At 41.5% G+C, this 17,914-nt stretch overlaps 2 protein-coding genes across 2 annotated transcripts in view; one reads left to right on the top strand and one right to left on the bottom strand.

Moving 5' to 3' along the window:
• Positions 1-1,669: 1,669 nt before the first annotated feature.
• Positions 1,670-3,854, top strand: ostc (oligosaccharyltransferase complex subunit). The gene is made up of 4 exons (XM_048971521.1): positions 1,670-1,900; positions 2,104-2,197; positions 2,596-2,793; positions 3,428-3,854. The coding sequence occupies exons 1-4, from the start codon at positions 1,762-1,764 to the stop codon at positions 3,444-3,446; spliced, it is 450 nt and encodes a 149-aa protein (XP_048827478.1). The 5' UTR covers positions 1,670-1,761; the 3' UTR covers positions 3,447-3,854.
• A 3,678-nt stretch (positions 3,855-7,532) lies between these two features.
• The window catches only part of LOC125705071 (collagen alpha-1(XXV) chain), a 150,547-nt gene continuing 140,165 nt past the window's right edge, over positions 7,533-17,914 (bottom strand). The window contains exons 36-38 of the mRNA XM_048971406.1: positions 15,047-15,133; positions 12,628-12,666; positions 7,533-11,642 (exon numbers count right to left, since the gene is read on the bottom strand). Of these exons, the coding sequence (XP_048827363.1) occupies positions 11,616-11,642; positions 12,628-12,666; positions 15,047-15,133 (153 nt within the window). The 3' untranslated portion in view covers positions 7,533-11,615. The remainder of the gene's footprint in view (positions 11,643-12,627; positions 12,667-15,046; positions 15,134-17,914) is intronic.

The following is a 17,914-nucleotide window of genomic DNA, read 5'->3' as shown; positions in this document are numbered from 1 at the left end:
GCCCTATAAAGTGCACCCCCCCGTATCTGTCAGTCTATCCATGCTGTATCACACATGCCCCTTGGATATGCAGTAACTTCTTCCAGTTTTTCTCAGTCGCTTTGGTACATTTCTCAAATCGTCCTTAACGTTTGTAAAACAGTAAGTGCATCCCTCGAAACGATTCGTACAAACAGCACCACATGATGGACTGATTACCTGCAAAAGCCTGTAACTTTCTCAAAATCCATTGTTTATGCCTCAAAAGCAAATATTTAAGTCAATGATCTTGTCAGAGTGACCAGGATGACGAGTCCTTGTGTCATCGCTCACGAACAAGATGGTCAAAATGCTCGGCTACGTTGTCAATATAACAGTGCGCTCTGTAAGTGTTTGACAAACATCAATTTCAACAGTACAAAGTTACACATACTGCACATATACTGTAACACATAAACACACATAGGCATGCATGCATATGTCTGTGTGCTACTGTATATCCACAGTATGTAACGGTATAATAGTATATTAACTATTCTATAAAATTCAAGTGGAATTCTGTAATATGAAATATACAATATTACAGGACACAGCATATTGTTTTGCCTCCCTACCCTTCCACCTTGCAGCCTTACTCCTCTTCCTCTTACTGGCTGTTGACTCTGTTCATTGTTCATTGTCGTTCTTCCGTAGCCAAATTATAACACTGTTTTGCTTTGTGATTATATGCTGGTAACTGAAGGCTCATGAAATGCACTGTTTTAGAAAACTTATTGATCACTGATCGATTTAACCCTTTAAACATACCTCTATGTTTTCCTCTAATTCTAACAGCTGGTTCAGTCATTTTGCATGTAATGGCTTATACAATGAACTATTGCCTAGATGCTTTTGGGGAAGGGGAGTTGTGTAAGACTATTCAACGGAGGACCAGTATAAAATATTTTGACCGAAAATGTAATAGTTAACAGATGACAGTAGGCAATCATTTCCGTGACTGTGTCGCAGCATCTACAATTTACTTTACATCTACAATGAGACTTTGCATTTATTATGTGCACAAGCGACTCGATGATGTGGAGGTTGTATTAGTAGTTATGAGAAATTAATTTCAGATCTGAGAAATGTACCAAAGCGACTGAGAAAAAACTGTAATAAGCTTTACTGGTTTCAATTTGAATTTCCATAAGGGTTAATCTACTTAGTTTTACGGTTAGTATTGCGGTAAATTGTTTATTCTACAAGGATCAGTCCATCCACCTTATCCGGTTAATCAGTACAGGGTCGCGAAATCTTAGAATCGTCAGTACTGTCCAGTTTAGCCTTCGATTGCGCAGTAGGAACTACAATTCCCAATAAATCAGTATTGAAACTCCACGCCATTACGGCTCTACTCCGTGATTCGTGCCCCGCGGAACTGATGCAGAGTTGGAGCCGTAATGGCCATACAAGGAATCACAGTTTCACCGTTCTGCTGACGCATTTGCCACGTCAAACGTAGCGGGTCTTATCGGCTTTGAGAATGACATATGAAATCAACGTTTTATTAAAGAAATATCATATTGTTATTTAAGCGTTTATTAATTTTTATAAATTAATTTATATCTTCTGAATTTTTATTTAGTTATTTATTTTCTTACATTATGGCTTTGTCACACTGTATTATGTCTCTTATTATGCATCAGCTAGGACCTGCCTACATTTTGGGCCACGTCAGGATTCCAGACTATCCGAGTGAGATTAGAGTAGTACCTGTACGGCTTTTCCTCAATTTTTTGAACAATGGAGGCTATCTTCGGTCTTCCATTTACTGTGTTGGAATGTCCAAATATAAAACTCAAAAGGCCTTCATTTCTGCATATGCCATCCGCCATGACGGTCTATGCACTGGTGATTGTCTCGTACTTTCTTATCACAGGAGGTAAGTAGCTAGCTAACTAATTAACATGAGTGGTATATGCAGGATAATTTTAGTTTATTTATTTTTTTGCCTAAATACATTCTGTATAGTTTATCGTCCTAGCGAGAATGTGTTCTACTGTTAAGCAGTGAAAAGGCAGTCCCTTGGAGTTAGCGGAGTAATTGCTTGAATAGCCAGTGCACGTTTTCTGTTTTATTTTTCAGGGATTATCTATGATGTGATTGTTGAACCTCCGAGTGTCGGTTCCATGACCGACGAACATGGACACCAGAGGCCCGTAGCTTTTTTAGCATACAGGTAATTTACAGGGCCGAAGCTGGTCAGGGAGATGCTGCTTTATGTCTTGGTGATTTGCTGTAATGCTGCTCATAACTGTGGCAGCCAAGTTTAGTCAGCAGCATCAGGGACGCAAACTCTCATGCATCTGGAGTGACACTCACGCTTTCAGACTCTCACGCAAGAAAATCTGTGTTATTCCATTATACACCTAAAAATGTCTACATCAAAAGCGTTGGGGCTTGCAAAACATATTACGTTAGGTGCATAGGAGCATTTGGTTGTGAATGAGAATTTATGTGTGGATGGCCTGCTCCTAGTTTAAAACCAGGTAATCCCTGCTGGGGGGTGATGTTGGAGTGTGTTGTAGGGGGATTCGATTAAGCACCTACTACTCTGACAACGCTCCCCCTCCTCAGAGTTAACGGACAGTACATAATGGAGGGACTGGCCTCCAGTTTCCTCTTCACTATGGGTGGCCTGGGTTTCATCATCCTGGATCGCTCCAACGCCCCCAACATCCCGAAGCTGAACCGCTTCCTGCTGCTCTTCATCGGCTTCGTCAGCGTGCTGCTCAGCTTCTTCATGGCCCGTGTCTTCATGAGGATGAAGCTGCCGTACGTCGCTTTTATGTTTTAATATTTGTAATTGGCGTCATAATTTTTAAAGTGAGAGGGAAAGCAAGATTCCCGAAATTGTCCCAGTTTTTCCATAAACACCCTGCAGCTGAGAGTGAGGCTTAGGGTCCGAGCTTAGGGTTAGGCCTTTCTAGCTGGCACTCTGGAAACATTTCTTTGCGCTACACATTGCTAGTCCCTAGGGTTGCACAGGGGAGGAAAATTTCCATCCCATGGGAAGTTAAGCTGGGACATTTTGGAAATATCCCAAGTTGAAAAAAGTTGAGTTAACAGGAGAATATGGAAATTATCGGGAAAATTCCCAGAATTTTTCAGCCCTGCTAGTTCCTGTTCTATACAGAAATATTGGTGGATTCATAATGTTGAAGCATAAAAACACTCATGCGACTGCTCTGTTTTTGAGACACACACACTGTGCTCGTGTAGCTTTATTCCACACACTTCTGCATTTTTTTCGATGTTGGTTGGACAGCATCCAACTTGGCTGCAAGGTGCTTCGTTTAGTTTCCTCTCGCTCTCATTAAGACGGTCCTTTGCATTTAATCATTTTATTCTGATGTCCTTTGTCCTGCTTTGGGCAACTTATGCTTCAGAGAGATGTTCTTTGTTACAGGGGTTACCTAATGGGATAAGGGAGCTGGTGCTTGCTGCCAGGACATCAGCTGGACCAGGATGACAACAGGGGACGCAGATGCTGAACCAAACAGCACTTTGGAGATCCAGCTGCATTTTTGTTATAAATTAGGAAATGTGACACATTGGTAATAAATTTCATCCCTTGTTCTCTTGATGCATAATCTACAGCTTTTTTTTTTTTTTTTAGTAGACAGACCAGAACCTCAGTGTATTGCAGTTAGAGTACAGTGATCTGCACTGGGCGGAGTCGTCATGGATTTTATTTCTAAATCCTGAAGGTCTTCGTCTCTAAACTTCAAAACTGCTCTTGATGTAAACAGTCATTGAATCTGCAGAACTTCTGTCCAACTGTGTTCGATGATCCTTTTTCTAAGACCCGAAATAAACGTTTGTACTTAACAGGGTTTCTGTCTGTCAGCGTGTTTCTGCGTGCACATTAAGGATTAATTCGGCCTGACACATTTCTTTTAAGTTCCGTATTTCCTGTTCAGCTACAAAAGGATTAATAAGCTCATTGGCTGCCTTTGGTCCCGGGTATCAAGTCTTGTATGGAGTCATGTGTGGGAGGCCGATGAATTTCTCATTATTTTCAAGATGCTGTTGTGTAGGGGAGGTATTTACAACTCATTGTTAATGTTTTATCAGCGCTGTCCATCAGTGTGGCATCTTTGCACATGTGCATCCATCCATCCATTTTCCAAACCGCTTATCCTATTGGGTTGCGGGGGGTCCGGAGCCTATCCCGGAAGCAATGGGCACGAGGCAGGGAACAACCCAGGATGGGGGGCCAGCCCATCGCAGTGCACATGTGCAGTTGGATTCTATTAGTTGTGTATTTCTGACGTTTTGTGCCCAAGATTAATTTTAGCTCGGATGACCTGCATGTGATTATGTGTCCAGCTATTTTCCGTGATTTAAGGAGCTGGAAACTGTGCTTAAGGTTTTTTCCTCACCTGAACGCTTCCTGTGTTAAGCTGAGGAAATGTCCCCCACCATGCCCATGGCGGTCTTATTTTCTATTTTAATTTGATTTGTGCTGGGAAGGGAATAGAAATGACGTGTAATTGATAAGTTCACCATCAGACTGCGATTTGTAATTCGTGCGAGAATAGGAATTAATGGCACTATTGTATGTAGGTCTCTGAAGGTCGTCTGTATAAATGGTTTAAATTCTCCTTGTGTAACGTAGGTTTCCTCCTGCGGTCCAAATGCATGCATTTAGGTTAATTGGCATGTGATGTGTGTATGCGCCCTGCAGTGGACTTGTGTCCCATCTGGGGGTGTTTCCCTACTTCGTATGCTGTGTTACCTGGGATAGTGCCCCCCCCGCAACCTTGTTCAGGGTAAGTGGTTTGATGCTGCATCAGTACTATAGAGTGAAGTTAGCAAAGTATTCTTATCATTTATGAGTCGTCTCACAAGAGATTTGCCAGTTGACCACTTTGCCATGTGTTGGCTTCATTGGCAACTGGATAATTCGTTTAGTCCCACTGGAAGCCAGTTTTTTTGCCTATATTCTGGAGTGCAGATGTCATGCAGGCAGTGCAATCATAAATGAAAAGCTTTTATAACATGTGAGTTGTTGGTGTTTGCTTTAGGTTCATATATGAACAATTCTTTTAAGTTCAATAGCCGCTTTTGTCAAACGGACTTTTGCCTAAAAAGTCCTCAAGGTGGCGCTGTTGCCTTTGTTCTTGTGTCTGTCATGTTCCTTCAGTATTTTTTAACCATTATTTTTATTCTCTACAGATGTAAGTCATGCTGACATTCACCGTGTCCCCCCCCCCACGTATGTCATAGATTACTAATTTCATGACATAGATGACATGACATAGATTACTCACTTAATTTCCATCCATCCATTTTCCAAACCGCTTATCCTACTGGGTCGCGGGGGGTCCGGACCCTATCCCGGAAGCAATGGGCACGAGGCAGGGAACAACCCAGGATGGGGGGCCAGCCCATCACAGGGCACACTCACACACCATTCACTCACACATACACACCTATGGGCAATTTAGTAACTCCAATTAGCCTCAGCATGTTTTTGGACTGTGGGGGAAAACCGGAGTACCCGGAGGAAACCCCACGACGACATGGGGAGAACATGCAAACTCCGCATACATGTGACCCAGGCGGAGACTCGAACCCAGGTCCCAGAGGTGTGAGGCAACAGTGCTAACCACTGCACCAGCATGCCGCCCACTCACTTAATTTGAAGTATCTAATTTATATGTGTGCTATTGTTTTTAGGGGCGGAGCCAGAACAGATAGCAGCATATCTGTCACTGGTGTCTGCTTTCTGTTGAGGAGGATGCATCTGTAATCCAGGTAATGAATTAAGAGTAAATATGCAATATGGCAAAAACATCTGCTGTTAGTACTAAGCAGAAGAAACAGGAGAAGCCACGCGAGGCTTTGGGGGTGGCGTGTAAGAATCTCATGCATGAAACCTCACCACTCCTCCCTTGGCTGTAGTTTGTCGTTCCCGCTGTAGGCGTTTGGTAGCAGAGTTTGTTTCCGTACACTTATTGTCTGAGTGCTGTGTGTGCCTTGGCTCCTTTCCCATCTCATTAAGGCATATCAAAGTTCCCCTTCTCCAGTTTCGTCATGGGCCCCGCAAACCACTTCCAGAGAGTGATTGATGGTTCCCTCCCTGAAGGTAATCGGGCCCATGCTGACTAGAAGATGCATAGGTGAAGTTCCTCTGCTGTGGCGGGAAATTTAGTTCTCTGTCCAAGAGAATTTCTTGATCTGGATTTTTTTTAAAAAAAATCTGTACGAAATTAATCTTGTGCCATGTAGTTGAAGTGATGGACTACTTCGATACTTTTATTTTTGCCTCTCTGAAAGTTGACTCGAAAGATTATACATCACGCCAGCTTTCGCTTCGGGCCTGGCTCATAACATTGTTTATCTACTGTCCACATGAACCCTGCTGCTATCTTGACTTCAGCTAGAGGACATGGTCAAGGCATCATGGCATTGAAAATGTCTCCTGCAAATCCACTTTGTTTATTTTGCTTTTTCACGGCAGGTTCAGTGACTGAGACACATGGTTTTATGCAAATTGTGTTACGCAGTTATTTGCTGTTTCCTCACTGGGTCTGAACGTGTGTTCTGGGGGCTCTGGAAGCCCACTGGCAGTGTGGTTGTCCAGCTCATAGGCTTTTTCTTTGTTCCATACCAACCTCACAACTGGAAGTAACTGGTCATGATGGGGAGATCATTTGCGAAACGTTGTTTTTTTTCTGTTATTTGGTTGTACATTATTGCTTTGTACATCAGAATGCCTGCTGACATGGCAGGTAATGCAGCATAGTCCCATCCTCTTATCCATTCTCTGTACCTACTTGTCCTATTCAAGGTTACAGGAGTCTGGAGCATATTCCGGAAGTTATGGGTGCAAGGCAGGGAACTACCATGGATGGGGTGCCAACCCATCACAGGGGGCACGTGTGCACGCACACACAGTTCACTCCCATGGACTATTTGACAAGTCCAATTCACCTTAGTGTGTTTTGGGAATGTTTGGGGGAAGCCGGAGACTAGGAGGGAACCCCATGATGACAGAGGGAGAAGATGCACACCTCACACACACAGAGCCGGGACAGAGACTTACAGAGACTCAAACCCTGCTATTGGAAGAATGAGACAACATTGCACCACCACGCTGCCCCTAAACTTAAACCCACGATAAATATATGTTAATGTCCACAAACAACGGATGATAATCCTACTTTTTAAAGTAGGATTTTTAAAAATTTAATTTATGAATGCAAGTAATTTAATGTTCTTTTTATATTTGTCTGCTCACCCGGCCCACACGTGATATGCAGTCATCTGTTCTTTTCCAGCGTAAGATTGACCGAGCATTGCTGGATATACTGGGGATTAAGGACAGAAAAATAAACTTCCAAAAAAGTCATTATTCACATTTGTTAAACGTATCACCTCAATTAATCCCTCCAGGGAAGCACGCTGAAATACTTGTTATGAAGATGTGAGGGAGGTCAGTAGTGGTTGGGCAGCAATTTCAAATGTTTTAAGTTGGTAAAAGCAAAACATATTAATGTTATACATTTGAAAGATGTAAAAGTGAATTTATTTGGTTCCAACAGTACAGCCTCATGAAATGCCTCTGAAATAATGTGAAATAATTGCCAAATCTGGAAGCATCAGCAAACCGAGAAATACAAACATTAAGAATGAAAATGAAAAAGATGGATGTCGATGACAAATTAAACCAAATACAAAAAAGGAAAATAAACTTAGAGTGCTCAACCCAAGACCCTAAAACAAAACTTTTAAAGAGTTACGTTGGACAGAAAAATGACATCCGCGTGTCACCTTGTTTGCGCAGCAAGGCCTTCAGCTCCAACAGTGTGGCCAAGTTCACAGATCATTATCCTCAGCTCTGAATGCACTTCATATGAACTGAGAACTCAAAAGCCTGAATACTCACCATAGATCTCTGGATATTGACATTTTACAGTGTGATGGTGTATACCAGCATTCACAAGGTTCACAGCCAGATAACAGCATTGGGAACGACAACATTAAATACAAATTCTGAGCTTCGGATTACTGCCAAAGGAAATACTATTAAGAGGAATAACACCAATGTAGAAAAATTCAGACAGCTCAAATTCTGCTGCAGTAGTGAATTATAACAATATTATATAATGTTTATGGGGGGGGGGGGGGTAGTGGCAGGGGACTCGCATAGAAACAGTGGAACATACTGTAGGCAAGCGGTGATAGAATTCAACACACAAGTCTATTTTTGTCATGCAGATTATCCTGAGGTCGTCAGGGACCTTGCTTGGTGTCAAGTTCAGAAAGACCGGCAGACAATTCAATAAATCCATCAGGGAAATTCCAGTGAAGGAAGGCGTAGAATTAAATTCGGTTGTGCTGAGGATGGCTCTTTGTGAGGAGCCAGAATTACAAAGGCCCAGAAAGCAAACAGATCGGCTGGTGACTTTAATCGCAAGAGCTAACCTTCACAACCTAATGCAATTACCTTTTCACCAAACAATGATGCAGTGAGTGTAACACAACTGTAATTACAATTGTATATACAAATGCAGTTGAGAATGTATGGTATTCATGTAATCAGGTAAAAATACGCTTCTGTGTTTGTTGCTTCTTCCCTCACATTAATGAAAACTGAGTCACATATCTGCACCTCAACAAGTTCAAAATCTAAATTCAATTTCAAGACAAAGAATGAAATCGAAATAAAAGAGAAATCGGTACACAGCAGAAGAACCACTGTGTCAAAAAAAACAATGTCTCCGTAGGTGATTCATAATTATCTTAGACAGTTACAGGTGATTTATTAATGCTGCAAGAGAAAAAACAAATGCAGATTCAAACTCTGCCATTTGCATATAACTGTGTACTGGGCAGATACAGGGCATCGTGTATATGTGTGTTTGTGTGTGTGTGTATTTAATGGGAAAATGCCTGGTTCTGAATGGTGGCTCAGTCTTTGTTTTGACACAGGAGTACCACGCAGAGTTGTTGAAGAAATGCCAAAGCTGTACCCATAATTCATAACAATGGAAATGTAGAACCCACCCAGAAACCACGACAAACCTAGAGCTGGCACGCCCTCACTGCCATTGAACTGACAAATCATATGACCTTGGTCATGTGATGCAACCTCCACAGCAATATACCTTTTATTCAATGTATAATATTCAACGTCTACAGTTAATTATGTTGACGGTACAAAAGTCAAACCAAATAATGGACATGAAATGCTCTGTATAATGTTATGCAATACAAAATGAATATTGATCACATCATTCTAATGTGTCCTCCACCAACAATCAGATTACTCCACAAGAGAACGGTGAATTACCGTATTATTCGATTACAGCAAAATAGCAGTTGAGGATGCATGTGTGTCCTGTCCAAATGTGAGGTCACCTCCGTAGACTCTGATAAATTAAATTAGGAAACAGAAATACATGCGCTGGTATAAGGACCTTGAATACCCCCATGTCACAAGGAATGCCTGATTAAAACTAATATGATGAATACGTATAAAAATAAATAATGTACCATTTAAAGTCACAATACAAATATAAAAGTATACGCAATACGCTAAATTATCGTAAACACGCACACACACAATATCTTTTGCCTGATAGACTGATGGTTATACCTAGGACATTTCCTTCAGTGCCTTTCAGAAGCTGATCGCACCATTACTAACACCAAAGAACAAAATCATTTCAGGCTTAAAAAAAAAAAAACAAAAAACATTTACATCGAAAAAGAAAACAATTTTGCCGAAAAAATGGGTCATTCAGTCATTGAACCACGGTAAAGCCTATACAAAGTAATCAAGTTTACTGAACATCAATGTTTAGCATTATTTTAAGCATTATTTGTACATTTATGCTTCAGTTTTAATGCGAAAACGGTGCGCAGGCATTAAGAACAATTACTACATACTGTTATTTCCATTGTGTCAGTATGGCTGTTTGCTTTCAGGTGATTGACATGGCTAAAACAGTTAAAATGCTCAGATTAAACAAAACATCTTGAAGCTGTAAGATGATTATACTTAACTGCTGCAGCCTTTTTCTTACGATACTGAAATAAACCTGGAAAAAAAACAAGCTACAGCCTGCACTGGAATGTAAGGTGACAAATTTGCCATGCACAACTAACTTCAGTATGAGTCAAAATCCACCCAATAACCGATTCATTCTGTCCTCTCTGGAGTAATATTAATGTACGGAATATCTACCATTAACATCCCACTCTGATTGACCCTTGTCAGTTGCTGTCCAACAAGACTGTACCATTAAAATGTACCATTGAAACTTTGATTCAATCCCCTAATTCAGAATGGTCTGGTGGACCATTTTGGCACTGTGCTATTGAGAGACAACCTCCTCACGCACAAAAAGAACGGTGATTAATGCAACACATTCTACCGTTGCTTTAAACTAGCCTTCAAAGGACCAATTTTTTTAAACTGCAGTTTCTGCTGAAATCTTGTTTACGTGTAAAGCCAAGAATTGACTTTTTGACAGCAAAAAATAAATAAAACTGAACAAGGTCTGGCTTGCTCCAAGGTCTAATTTTAACTTCTCCCTTGTGTTCCAAAGCAGTAAACTAAAACTCATACTGTGGAAATAAAATAGCTTTTCAGAAATCTTCCTCATTCCCTAAAAGTGACGTCTCTACACAGTTACACACTAACATTGAAGATAGTCTGCACATTCTTGATTCTTGAAAATGAACAAAGGCTTGATTAATCCTAATTGCAGTGATTAACAAAATTCAGATGCGGAGCTCTTGGCATTAACTGCGACACACTATTTTATATTTCAACAAAAAATATTCTTTTCCAATTATACTTTTGATAAAAATCCATACAAGTTTGTAATCTATGTTTCTTGTCAGTCTCCATGACCTTATACGTGAACTATCTCTGCTGAAAACATTTAGTACATCAAATGAACAAACAAAAACAAAAATAATTGTTCATAACATAAAACACTGAGTACAACTGTGGTTTAATACTGTAGTATTGTACATAACTAGATTATCATTCTTTAATAATCAGAGTGTACTTATTACTCAAAGCATGTTAAAATATTTGTACTTCCAACAAAAGGAATGAACAACAAAAAAAAAGCAAACAATTACAATGGCAAAAAAGACATTTGAAATAATAGTTCCATTGACATCATCTCAGTAGACTGTGTTGATGTTTCCCCCTACATTCAAACTCAGGTATCTCAGCAAAGACCAAAGTCCATTGAAGAGGCCTATTTGGTTTCTGAAGAGATGACTGTGAACTTCATCCTGTGACATACCTTTTCCCTCACTGAGGAATTCTGCATCGAGGGTACATTTACCTATCCTTCCCCAGAGAGTGATGATCCAAGTCGATGCTGAACTTAGTCCACACTCTGATAGGCTGTACACAGGGCTGTGAAACGCCCACATCTCCCTGCTAAGCCAATGACTGGTGCTGTTTGCAACACCGTGCTGTAAGTGGACATGGGCTCCTCCGCATAACCTGGCGCGGCACGAGAGCTGGCCCAGGGGGAGCCTGCGTCTCCAACTTTGAGGGCATCGCCACAATAAAGAAAAAGAGTGACCCGTCTCTATTGCCTGGTGATCAAATCTGTTCAAGCCACCAGCCAAGGTGTGACTCCCTTTGGAAGATGACAAAAGGAAAAAAAAAAAAAAGATCACAAACTCAGAGTATTTCTGTTTGAAGTAAGCTGGAATGAACCGGCAGCCAGTTAGTGTTTCGAAAGCCGTAAATATGATCACACCACAAAGCAATATGTATATCCATACATATGTTCGCCTAGTTTGGCACAGGTCTCATGCTCATTTTTTTTGTATTTTTCTTGGCATGAACGTTTTAGTCTTTTGAGCTGGTAGTGTGGCATGGAGGGATGAAGGACTTGAAATGAATGCTTGAGATGAACAAATGACAATGTCTGTTATCCCATGTGGTAGTTAGTCCAGTCCCTCCAGCGTCTCTTCCTGACTCCCTGTAAGTCCGTTTTGGTCTTAACATCCAGTCTAGTCCTTGCCCATGGCTCATGCTAGCTATGGTAACTGGCACAGCACCAGGCGGTTGCCCCAAGTACCCCGACTTCAAAACGCCGATGTAAGACACACACTTGTTACGTCAGGTGAGTAGAAGCAGCTATGTGTAAACTTCATGAGCGTTCTTTATATATTCATATAATCTTTATGTTCAATTTAAAAAACTATAAATACAAAAAAAAAAAAAAAAATGAGGCGTTATTTACAAACTCCATGCGTTTCGGTTAGATTTCATCACTGCAAGAAAGCACAGGAGAGAGACAGATATGAGGTAAACAGGTTACGCGGGATGTTTGATGGCGGCCTTATATGATTGTCTAACAGAGCATGCGACTTCTCCACACAGTACAGAGCTCAGTCTAATAATGGAACATGACAACATCTGATTTGTTCCGCATCAAAGTGAGACGGGAAAGAATAGATACAATCCTAAGCCTGAGAAAGAGACGACAGTCGGCTTGACGGCAACCCAGCTGACCTCAGACGACGATCCTTCTCAAAAACCGAGAACTTGCCAAGCTTACTCACCTACTGCATTCTAAACGTTTTCGATCACATGCCGTTAAGCAATTTACATACCTTCTGCCAGCACCCAGGCATCGGCAGCCCGTCAGGACCCTGCAGTAAGGAAGAGAGAAAGCCTGCTCTGTTGGGTCTACTTTGTATTGACGGATGGAGGCCCACAGATAAGAATCTCCACACAGCAGGTATATGTCAAGAATGAAACATACAAAGTGCTATAAACTCTCCAAGGGAACACAATCATTTAAGGCTACAATGTCACATTATTGTAGCAGATACACAATAGGTACAACGGAAATACTTTGGAGGGTCTGACTCATTGCTTTGCACAGAATTAAAGTGCCTTTAAGAATCTGCAGGCGTTTCTCAGCTCTGTTCGCTGACAAATGTGTATCTGCATGTTTGCCAGCTTTCTTTAAACTGCTAGCAGCTTCAATAATGAGCAAAACGAAGAAATCAGTTAAATTAGTCTAAACAGTCTGAAAATCAAGTGATCCTGTGCTTTAGTAGAATGACAATTCAAATATACGTCTGTTCCGCCAGTAAAAATGGGATTGGATCTCTAGTAAGAAATTAATTTCCACTGTAGTATAGCTATTTGAAACCCATGATTTAGGAAGTCACCCATTTACAACTCATGTACTTAAAAAAAGCCAATTAGTAAATTTAGAGTTTATGAAATAACATAAATGCTGAAGTATTGTGTTTCCCTTGGTGAGTCCATGTTTCATAAAGGATGAAACATGCAGTCACAATTCCTCATCTGCAAGGCTTAAGAGCTTCCTCACATGAAAATGTTGGATTACAATCAGATGTGTTTCCACACAAACGAACCCCCCTACTCACCTAACATTTCTTTTTACCACACCCTCCCAAAATGACACTGGAATGATTCATGCAGAATGAAAGGTCCAGCTTAAAAATATTAAACCCAACAAGCTTATATCTAATATATGAAACCTGTCAGTGGGAGCCTGATACCTGTTAGTTAAGGTTCCATTGTCTTACTGACTAAAGGGGGTGATGCTTTCATCCCTGGTCTCTCGAAATCTTCATTATAAGGGCGCTATTAATAAATATTGCAAGTATGCCTCAACATGTTCAAAAATGTCCAAAAGCAAAAATTTATAGCGCTTACTTAGCATTAGTAATGCATTTTCAACTCTCTTCCCACTGCTGCTCAACATGAAGCCATTCAAAGCTTTAAACGTTTGTGCTTTTGCCTAAATCGGTGCTTCCCGACCTTGTCCTCAGTGGCCGTTTTTGCTCCCTCCCAGACAGTCTGATTGGGAACATGGACAAAAACATGGACTGTCTGGGGGTCCCCGAGGACCAGGTTGGTAAACACTGGCCTAAATGGCCAGGCTCGACAAACCCTAAACACGTGCAATTTAATCCCTTGGTTCTCACACAATACCGAAAATGCGTCAGAAGGTCAGAGTCTGTACCAGATTGCTTCTTTTGTCACATAATGATTTTTAGAACTGGTACAAATATCAGGCAGGAGAGGGTGTTAACTAGGAAGGGGAATGCTAATGCTAGTACTGCAGGTCTTGTGGTGACGAGGTCTCAATAGGATACTTCTGGGAACAAAGATTAGAGCTTGTTAATAAAAAGAAGGGAATTTTTAGGAAGATGGTCCCATGGCTTTCAGTGGGAGGTGGTTTTTGATTCACTTTTAGCGTTTCCATTATTATTGAGTTAATGTTAACATTAATAGTAAACAGTTAACAGCCACTATACCACTCCTATTACATTCAGCAACCAACACTTTCAATATTTTTAGCCATTTGGTAAGTTAACGAGTTCAAAAGGTTGGTTAATGGGATGAACGCAGTTACAGCATTCACTGGGCAGTGCATCCATGCAAGATGCACAATGTTACTCTCAGTTCGGCCTGGGCTTTGACTGGAGAACATGCACTATGGATGTCATGCTGAAACAGAAGTGGTTCCAGTTTCCATGCACAAGCCATGCATTGATGATTCAGGCTGATGCGGCCATTTCTCCTGCGTGCCTCTGGTCAATAGGAGAAGGTGGACATGCACAGATTAGGTAGGAAAGAGGATACTGTACCAACTGGCATGGGGCATCCAGCCCATCCAGACCAGGCTGCCCTGGTTCTCCCTTTTCACCCTTAAATCCCCGGAATCCCTGTTCGTAAAAATGAACTGGGAGTGTTACTGGGAGACGCGGCCCGGCAGCCAGCCCCCACCGGATGGGGGGCCGCCCGCAGAGCAGAAGGGAGAAGCAGCCTGGTGTTTGGCCTGCACCTTGGGCGTCAGCACCGCTTTTGGAGAGCACCACCTGCAGCCCCTACAAAGTACTGCAGCGTGCTGCCTTTCCTGAAGGTTCCATGCCAGCTAAGATCTGCTGGTGCCCATGACGTGCGGGTTCAGCTACAGGCTGCTACTCCCTTAGAGTCCGCTGTCCTACTTCACCGAGAGGCGACTTCCAGGTCTTAGCTGGGACATACCAATGGGCAGGGTGCATCTAATCCAGGGGCACCCTGTTCTCCTTTCTCCCCCTTAGGCCCTTTTTTGCCTTTCTTTCCCTTCTCCCCCTGTGGACACAATGGTTTGATCAGGACAATAACTTCTTCCAACAGCGAATATGGGCATATGCTCTGATCCAATGAGTATGACCATTTGTGAGGTTATTAGTATTGATTATTGCTATGCAAGTCTGTGGTGTGTACTGTACATGATATGAAGAATCTAATACATTTAAAGACTGCAGACTGCAATTCTTCATAATGAAGTGGTTTGTCGTGTCTTTGAAATCTCCCTTCAATAGATAAACGTTAATGCGATCATTGTCAGTACAGATATTTCTATATCTGCTTAGACTGAATTATTATTATAAATACTCTGCAACTGAGATGTTCAGAACTACTTTGGCGTTCCAATATAAAATCCAAAGAAAGTAAGCTGAGTAAAAAAAAAAAAAAAAAAAAAAACAATTAACTTCTGACAGCATTATAAATTACATTTGGCTTTGAATTTGCAATTACTTACAATTATTGAACCAAATCCAAGTTAAAAGTTAGTGGACCCTACAAAGCCTGACAAAATTTGTTGGCTATGCAATGGTCACCCTCACTGGATTAGGATATTAGATGACACCAAAGTGTGGGTAGAATATTAAAGGGGGGGGGGCAGAATAATGCAAGGTTAAAGGGAATGTATTACCTTGCGAGAGAAGGGGGGATACAATAAAGGGACAGTTAGATAAGGAAGAAGCACCAGATTGGGGCAGACGGACACATCAGGTCGATCCTCTGGAGAGGAGAAAGGCTGATCTTGTAGGTGGGTGGGGGGAGCTGGGGGGGGGATAGTGCCAGTGTGCACTGGGGGGTGGGGGTCTCAGAAGGCAGGAAGGGTGAGAAAGGGCAGCAGGGAAAACACCTCTGGGACACAGGGCACACCAGAAACTGCATCCCTTATTGTGGGGCAGACAGAACACGCCAAGAAGCATCCTGTGTGTGAACACAGGCGCGTGTAACAGGCATTCGGAATGATAGAAGCACAATAAGATATGACTAAACACTGATTCAACAAGTGAAACAACGAAAAAGAGAAACATGGGTCAAGTGTTTTTAAAGGATTAAAATAATTTTTAAAATTAAAATTAAAATTAAAAGTCAATGGGTTGCTCAGTCGCTTTAAGAAAGCAAATGTGCACCAGTACAGTTTCAGTGCTGGTGTAACACGTGTAAAAGGGGTGCAGTCTTGGTGTGTCAAAGAGCACTGATCACCCACTGAGGGAAATTCTACAGTCTCTGTCTCCAGAACCACAGTGTTTGCTGCCCATCTTTTCTACATGGACTTAGCCCCTTGATAATACTAATTACAAGTATTTAAATAGCTGGAGACTGAATGTCTCCCTTGTTAGCGTGTGTCCTTACTACTGTGGTATCGGGAGACAAGAGTTCATTTGAATAAAAACTGTATAGGATGGTTTATGGGAAAAATGATAACTTCGGCAATCCTGCAGCTATCATACAGATGACCACGAAATATCTAAACACAACACAAGCATGCAGATTTGGAACATATTTTTGCAAACAACAAACATTGTATTTACAGAATCAGATATATAGCCGAACACACTTCAATCAAATGACAAAACTAAATAACATTATAAACATGCATGAAAACAAATTAAGCAGAAAGCTGCCTGTTGTCAATGGACTACCCTGAAATCCACTAGACCTTTGCCCACAGATAATTTCTGTTTCAAAAGTGTCTTTCTGAGATCACCATTTTCCCACCACTGCCCAACCACCAATGTCAGAATGGGATTTTGATTGATGAGATGATAAAATGCTGAATCTGAGTGATGACGGTTTAAACACATTCTAATTAACCGCTTATACCATCAGTGCTAATCTATAAAAATTGGCAGGTTAAAATCTCATTCATTTTAAGCTAAAATTTAAGTGCAATGCAACCATTTTCGCTTTCGCATACTAGTCTATTGACTTTAACCCTATGAGATCCAAACGTTTCCCTTAAAGATAAATTTTTAAAGTATTTACGTTTTTAAAAAAATGCTTTTTGTATTTTATGTGCGAAGTTTCAGGCATCAATTATTCTGAAGTGAGTATTTGGATTTTCATGCACCAGTCAATGCACAGAGACTAACAAGCTTCGAAAGACCTGGCTACATCTCGACCATCAATGCCACTGTATGAATGCTGAAAAGAGAGTAAGGTGCAAACCGCAGGGGAACAGCACAGGGTAAATTTGAAATTCACACAGCCATGCGCAGCGATGGAAAAAGCACACGCCTTACACCCTCACAGAGAAACGTTTTTAAAAATCACAGTGCTACCACAGCCAATCTCATAGGGTTAAAGATATAAAAGACACCCATCAAGTGTCTATCAGCTATCGGCTCCATTGGTAGACTCGCATTGTCCATTGACACCAGTGTTTGTCAGTTATTGGGTGAGTATAAATCTCTTCTACTGGACTAGTGTGTTAAGATCACCTTTTCTCCTTTCTCCCCAGCGTCGCCCTTCTCTCCCCTTAAGCCTTGTAACCCCTGCAAAATACAACTCCAGTTCAGCACAGTTCTGACTTGATGGGGTGGTGGGCTTGGGCAGGTCTCAGGAGTGACATTATAAGTGTGAGGAGACTGGAATTATATGACATGAGGAAGGGGAAACGGGGTGGGGGGAATGGGGGGGGGGGGTAGACGTACATAAACAAACTGGAATAAATGACATCATGTGTGGTGAGGTGAGATTATCGCAAAAGTCGTGGCCTCAGACAGAGCGAATGAGGTAAAGCGTTCAATCGAGTCTCATGACAGAGCTAGATGGTCCCTGGGCGGTCCT

This window comes from Brienomyrus brachyistius, chromosome 12 (assembly GCF_023856365.1).
Source record: "Brienomyrus brachyistius isolate T26 chromosome 12, BBRACH_0.4, whole genome shotgun sequence".
NCBI classification, from domain to species: Eukaryota; Metazoa; Chordata; class Actinopteri; order Osteoglossiformes; family Mormyridae; genus Brienomyrus; species Brienomyrus brachyistius.
The sequence above is the reverse complement of the archived record's forward strand: the minus strand, read 5'-3'. Positions and strand labels throughout refer to the sequence as shown.

Excerpts from the sequence above, each read along its gene's own strand:
- ostc (XM_048971521.1), top strand. The coding sequence starts at position 1,762 with ATGGAGGCTATCTTCGGTCTTCCATTTACTGTGTTGGAATGTCCAAAT. Across the intron at positions 1,901-2,103 it reads GTACTTTCTTATCACAGGAG|GGATTATCTATGATGTGATT; the intron begins GTAAGTAGCTAG and ends TTTATTTTTCAG. Across the intron at positions 2,198-2,595 it reads GTAGCTTTTTTAGCATACAG|AGTTAACGGACAGTACATAA; the intron begins GTAATTTACAGG and ends CCCCCTCCTCAG.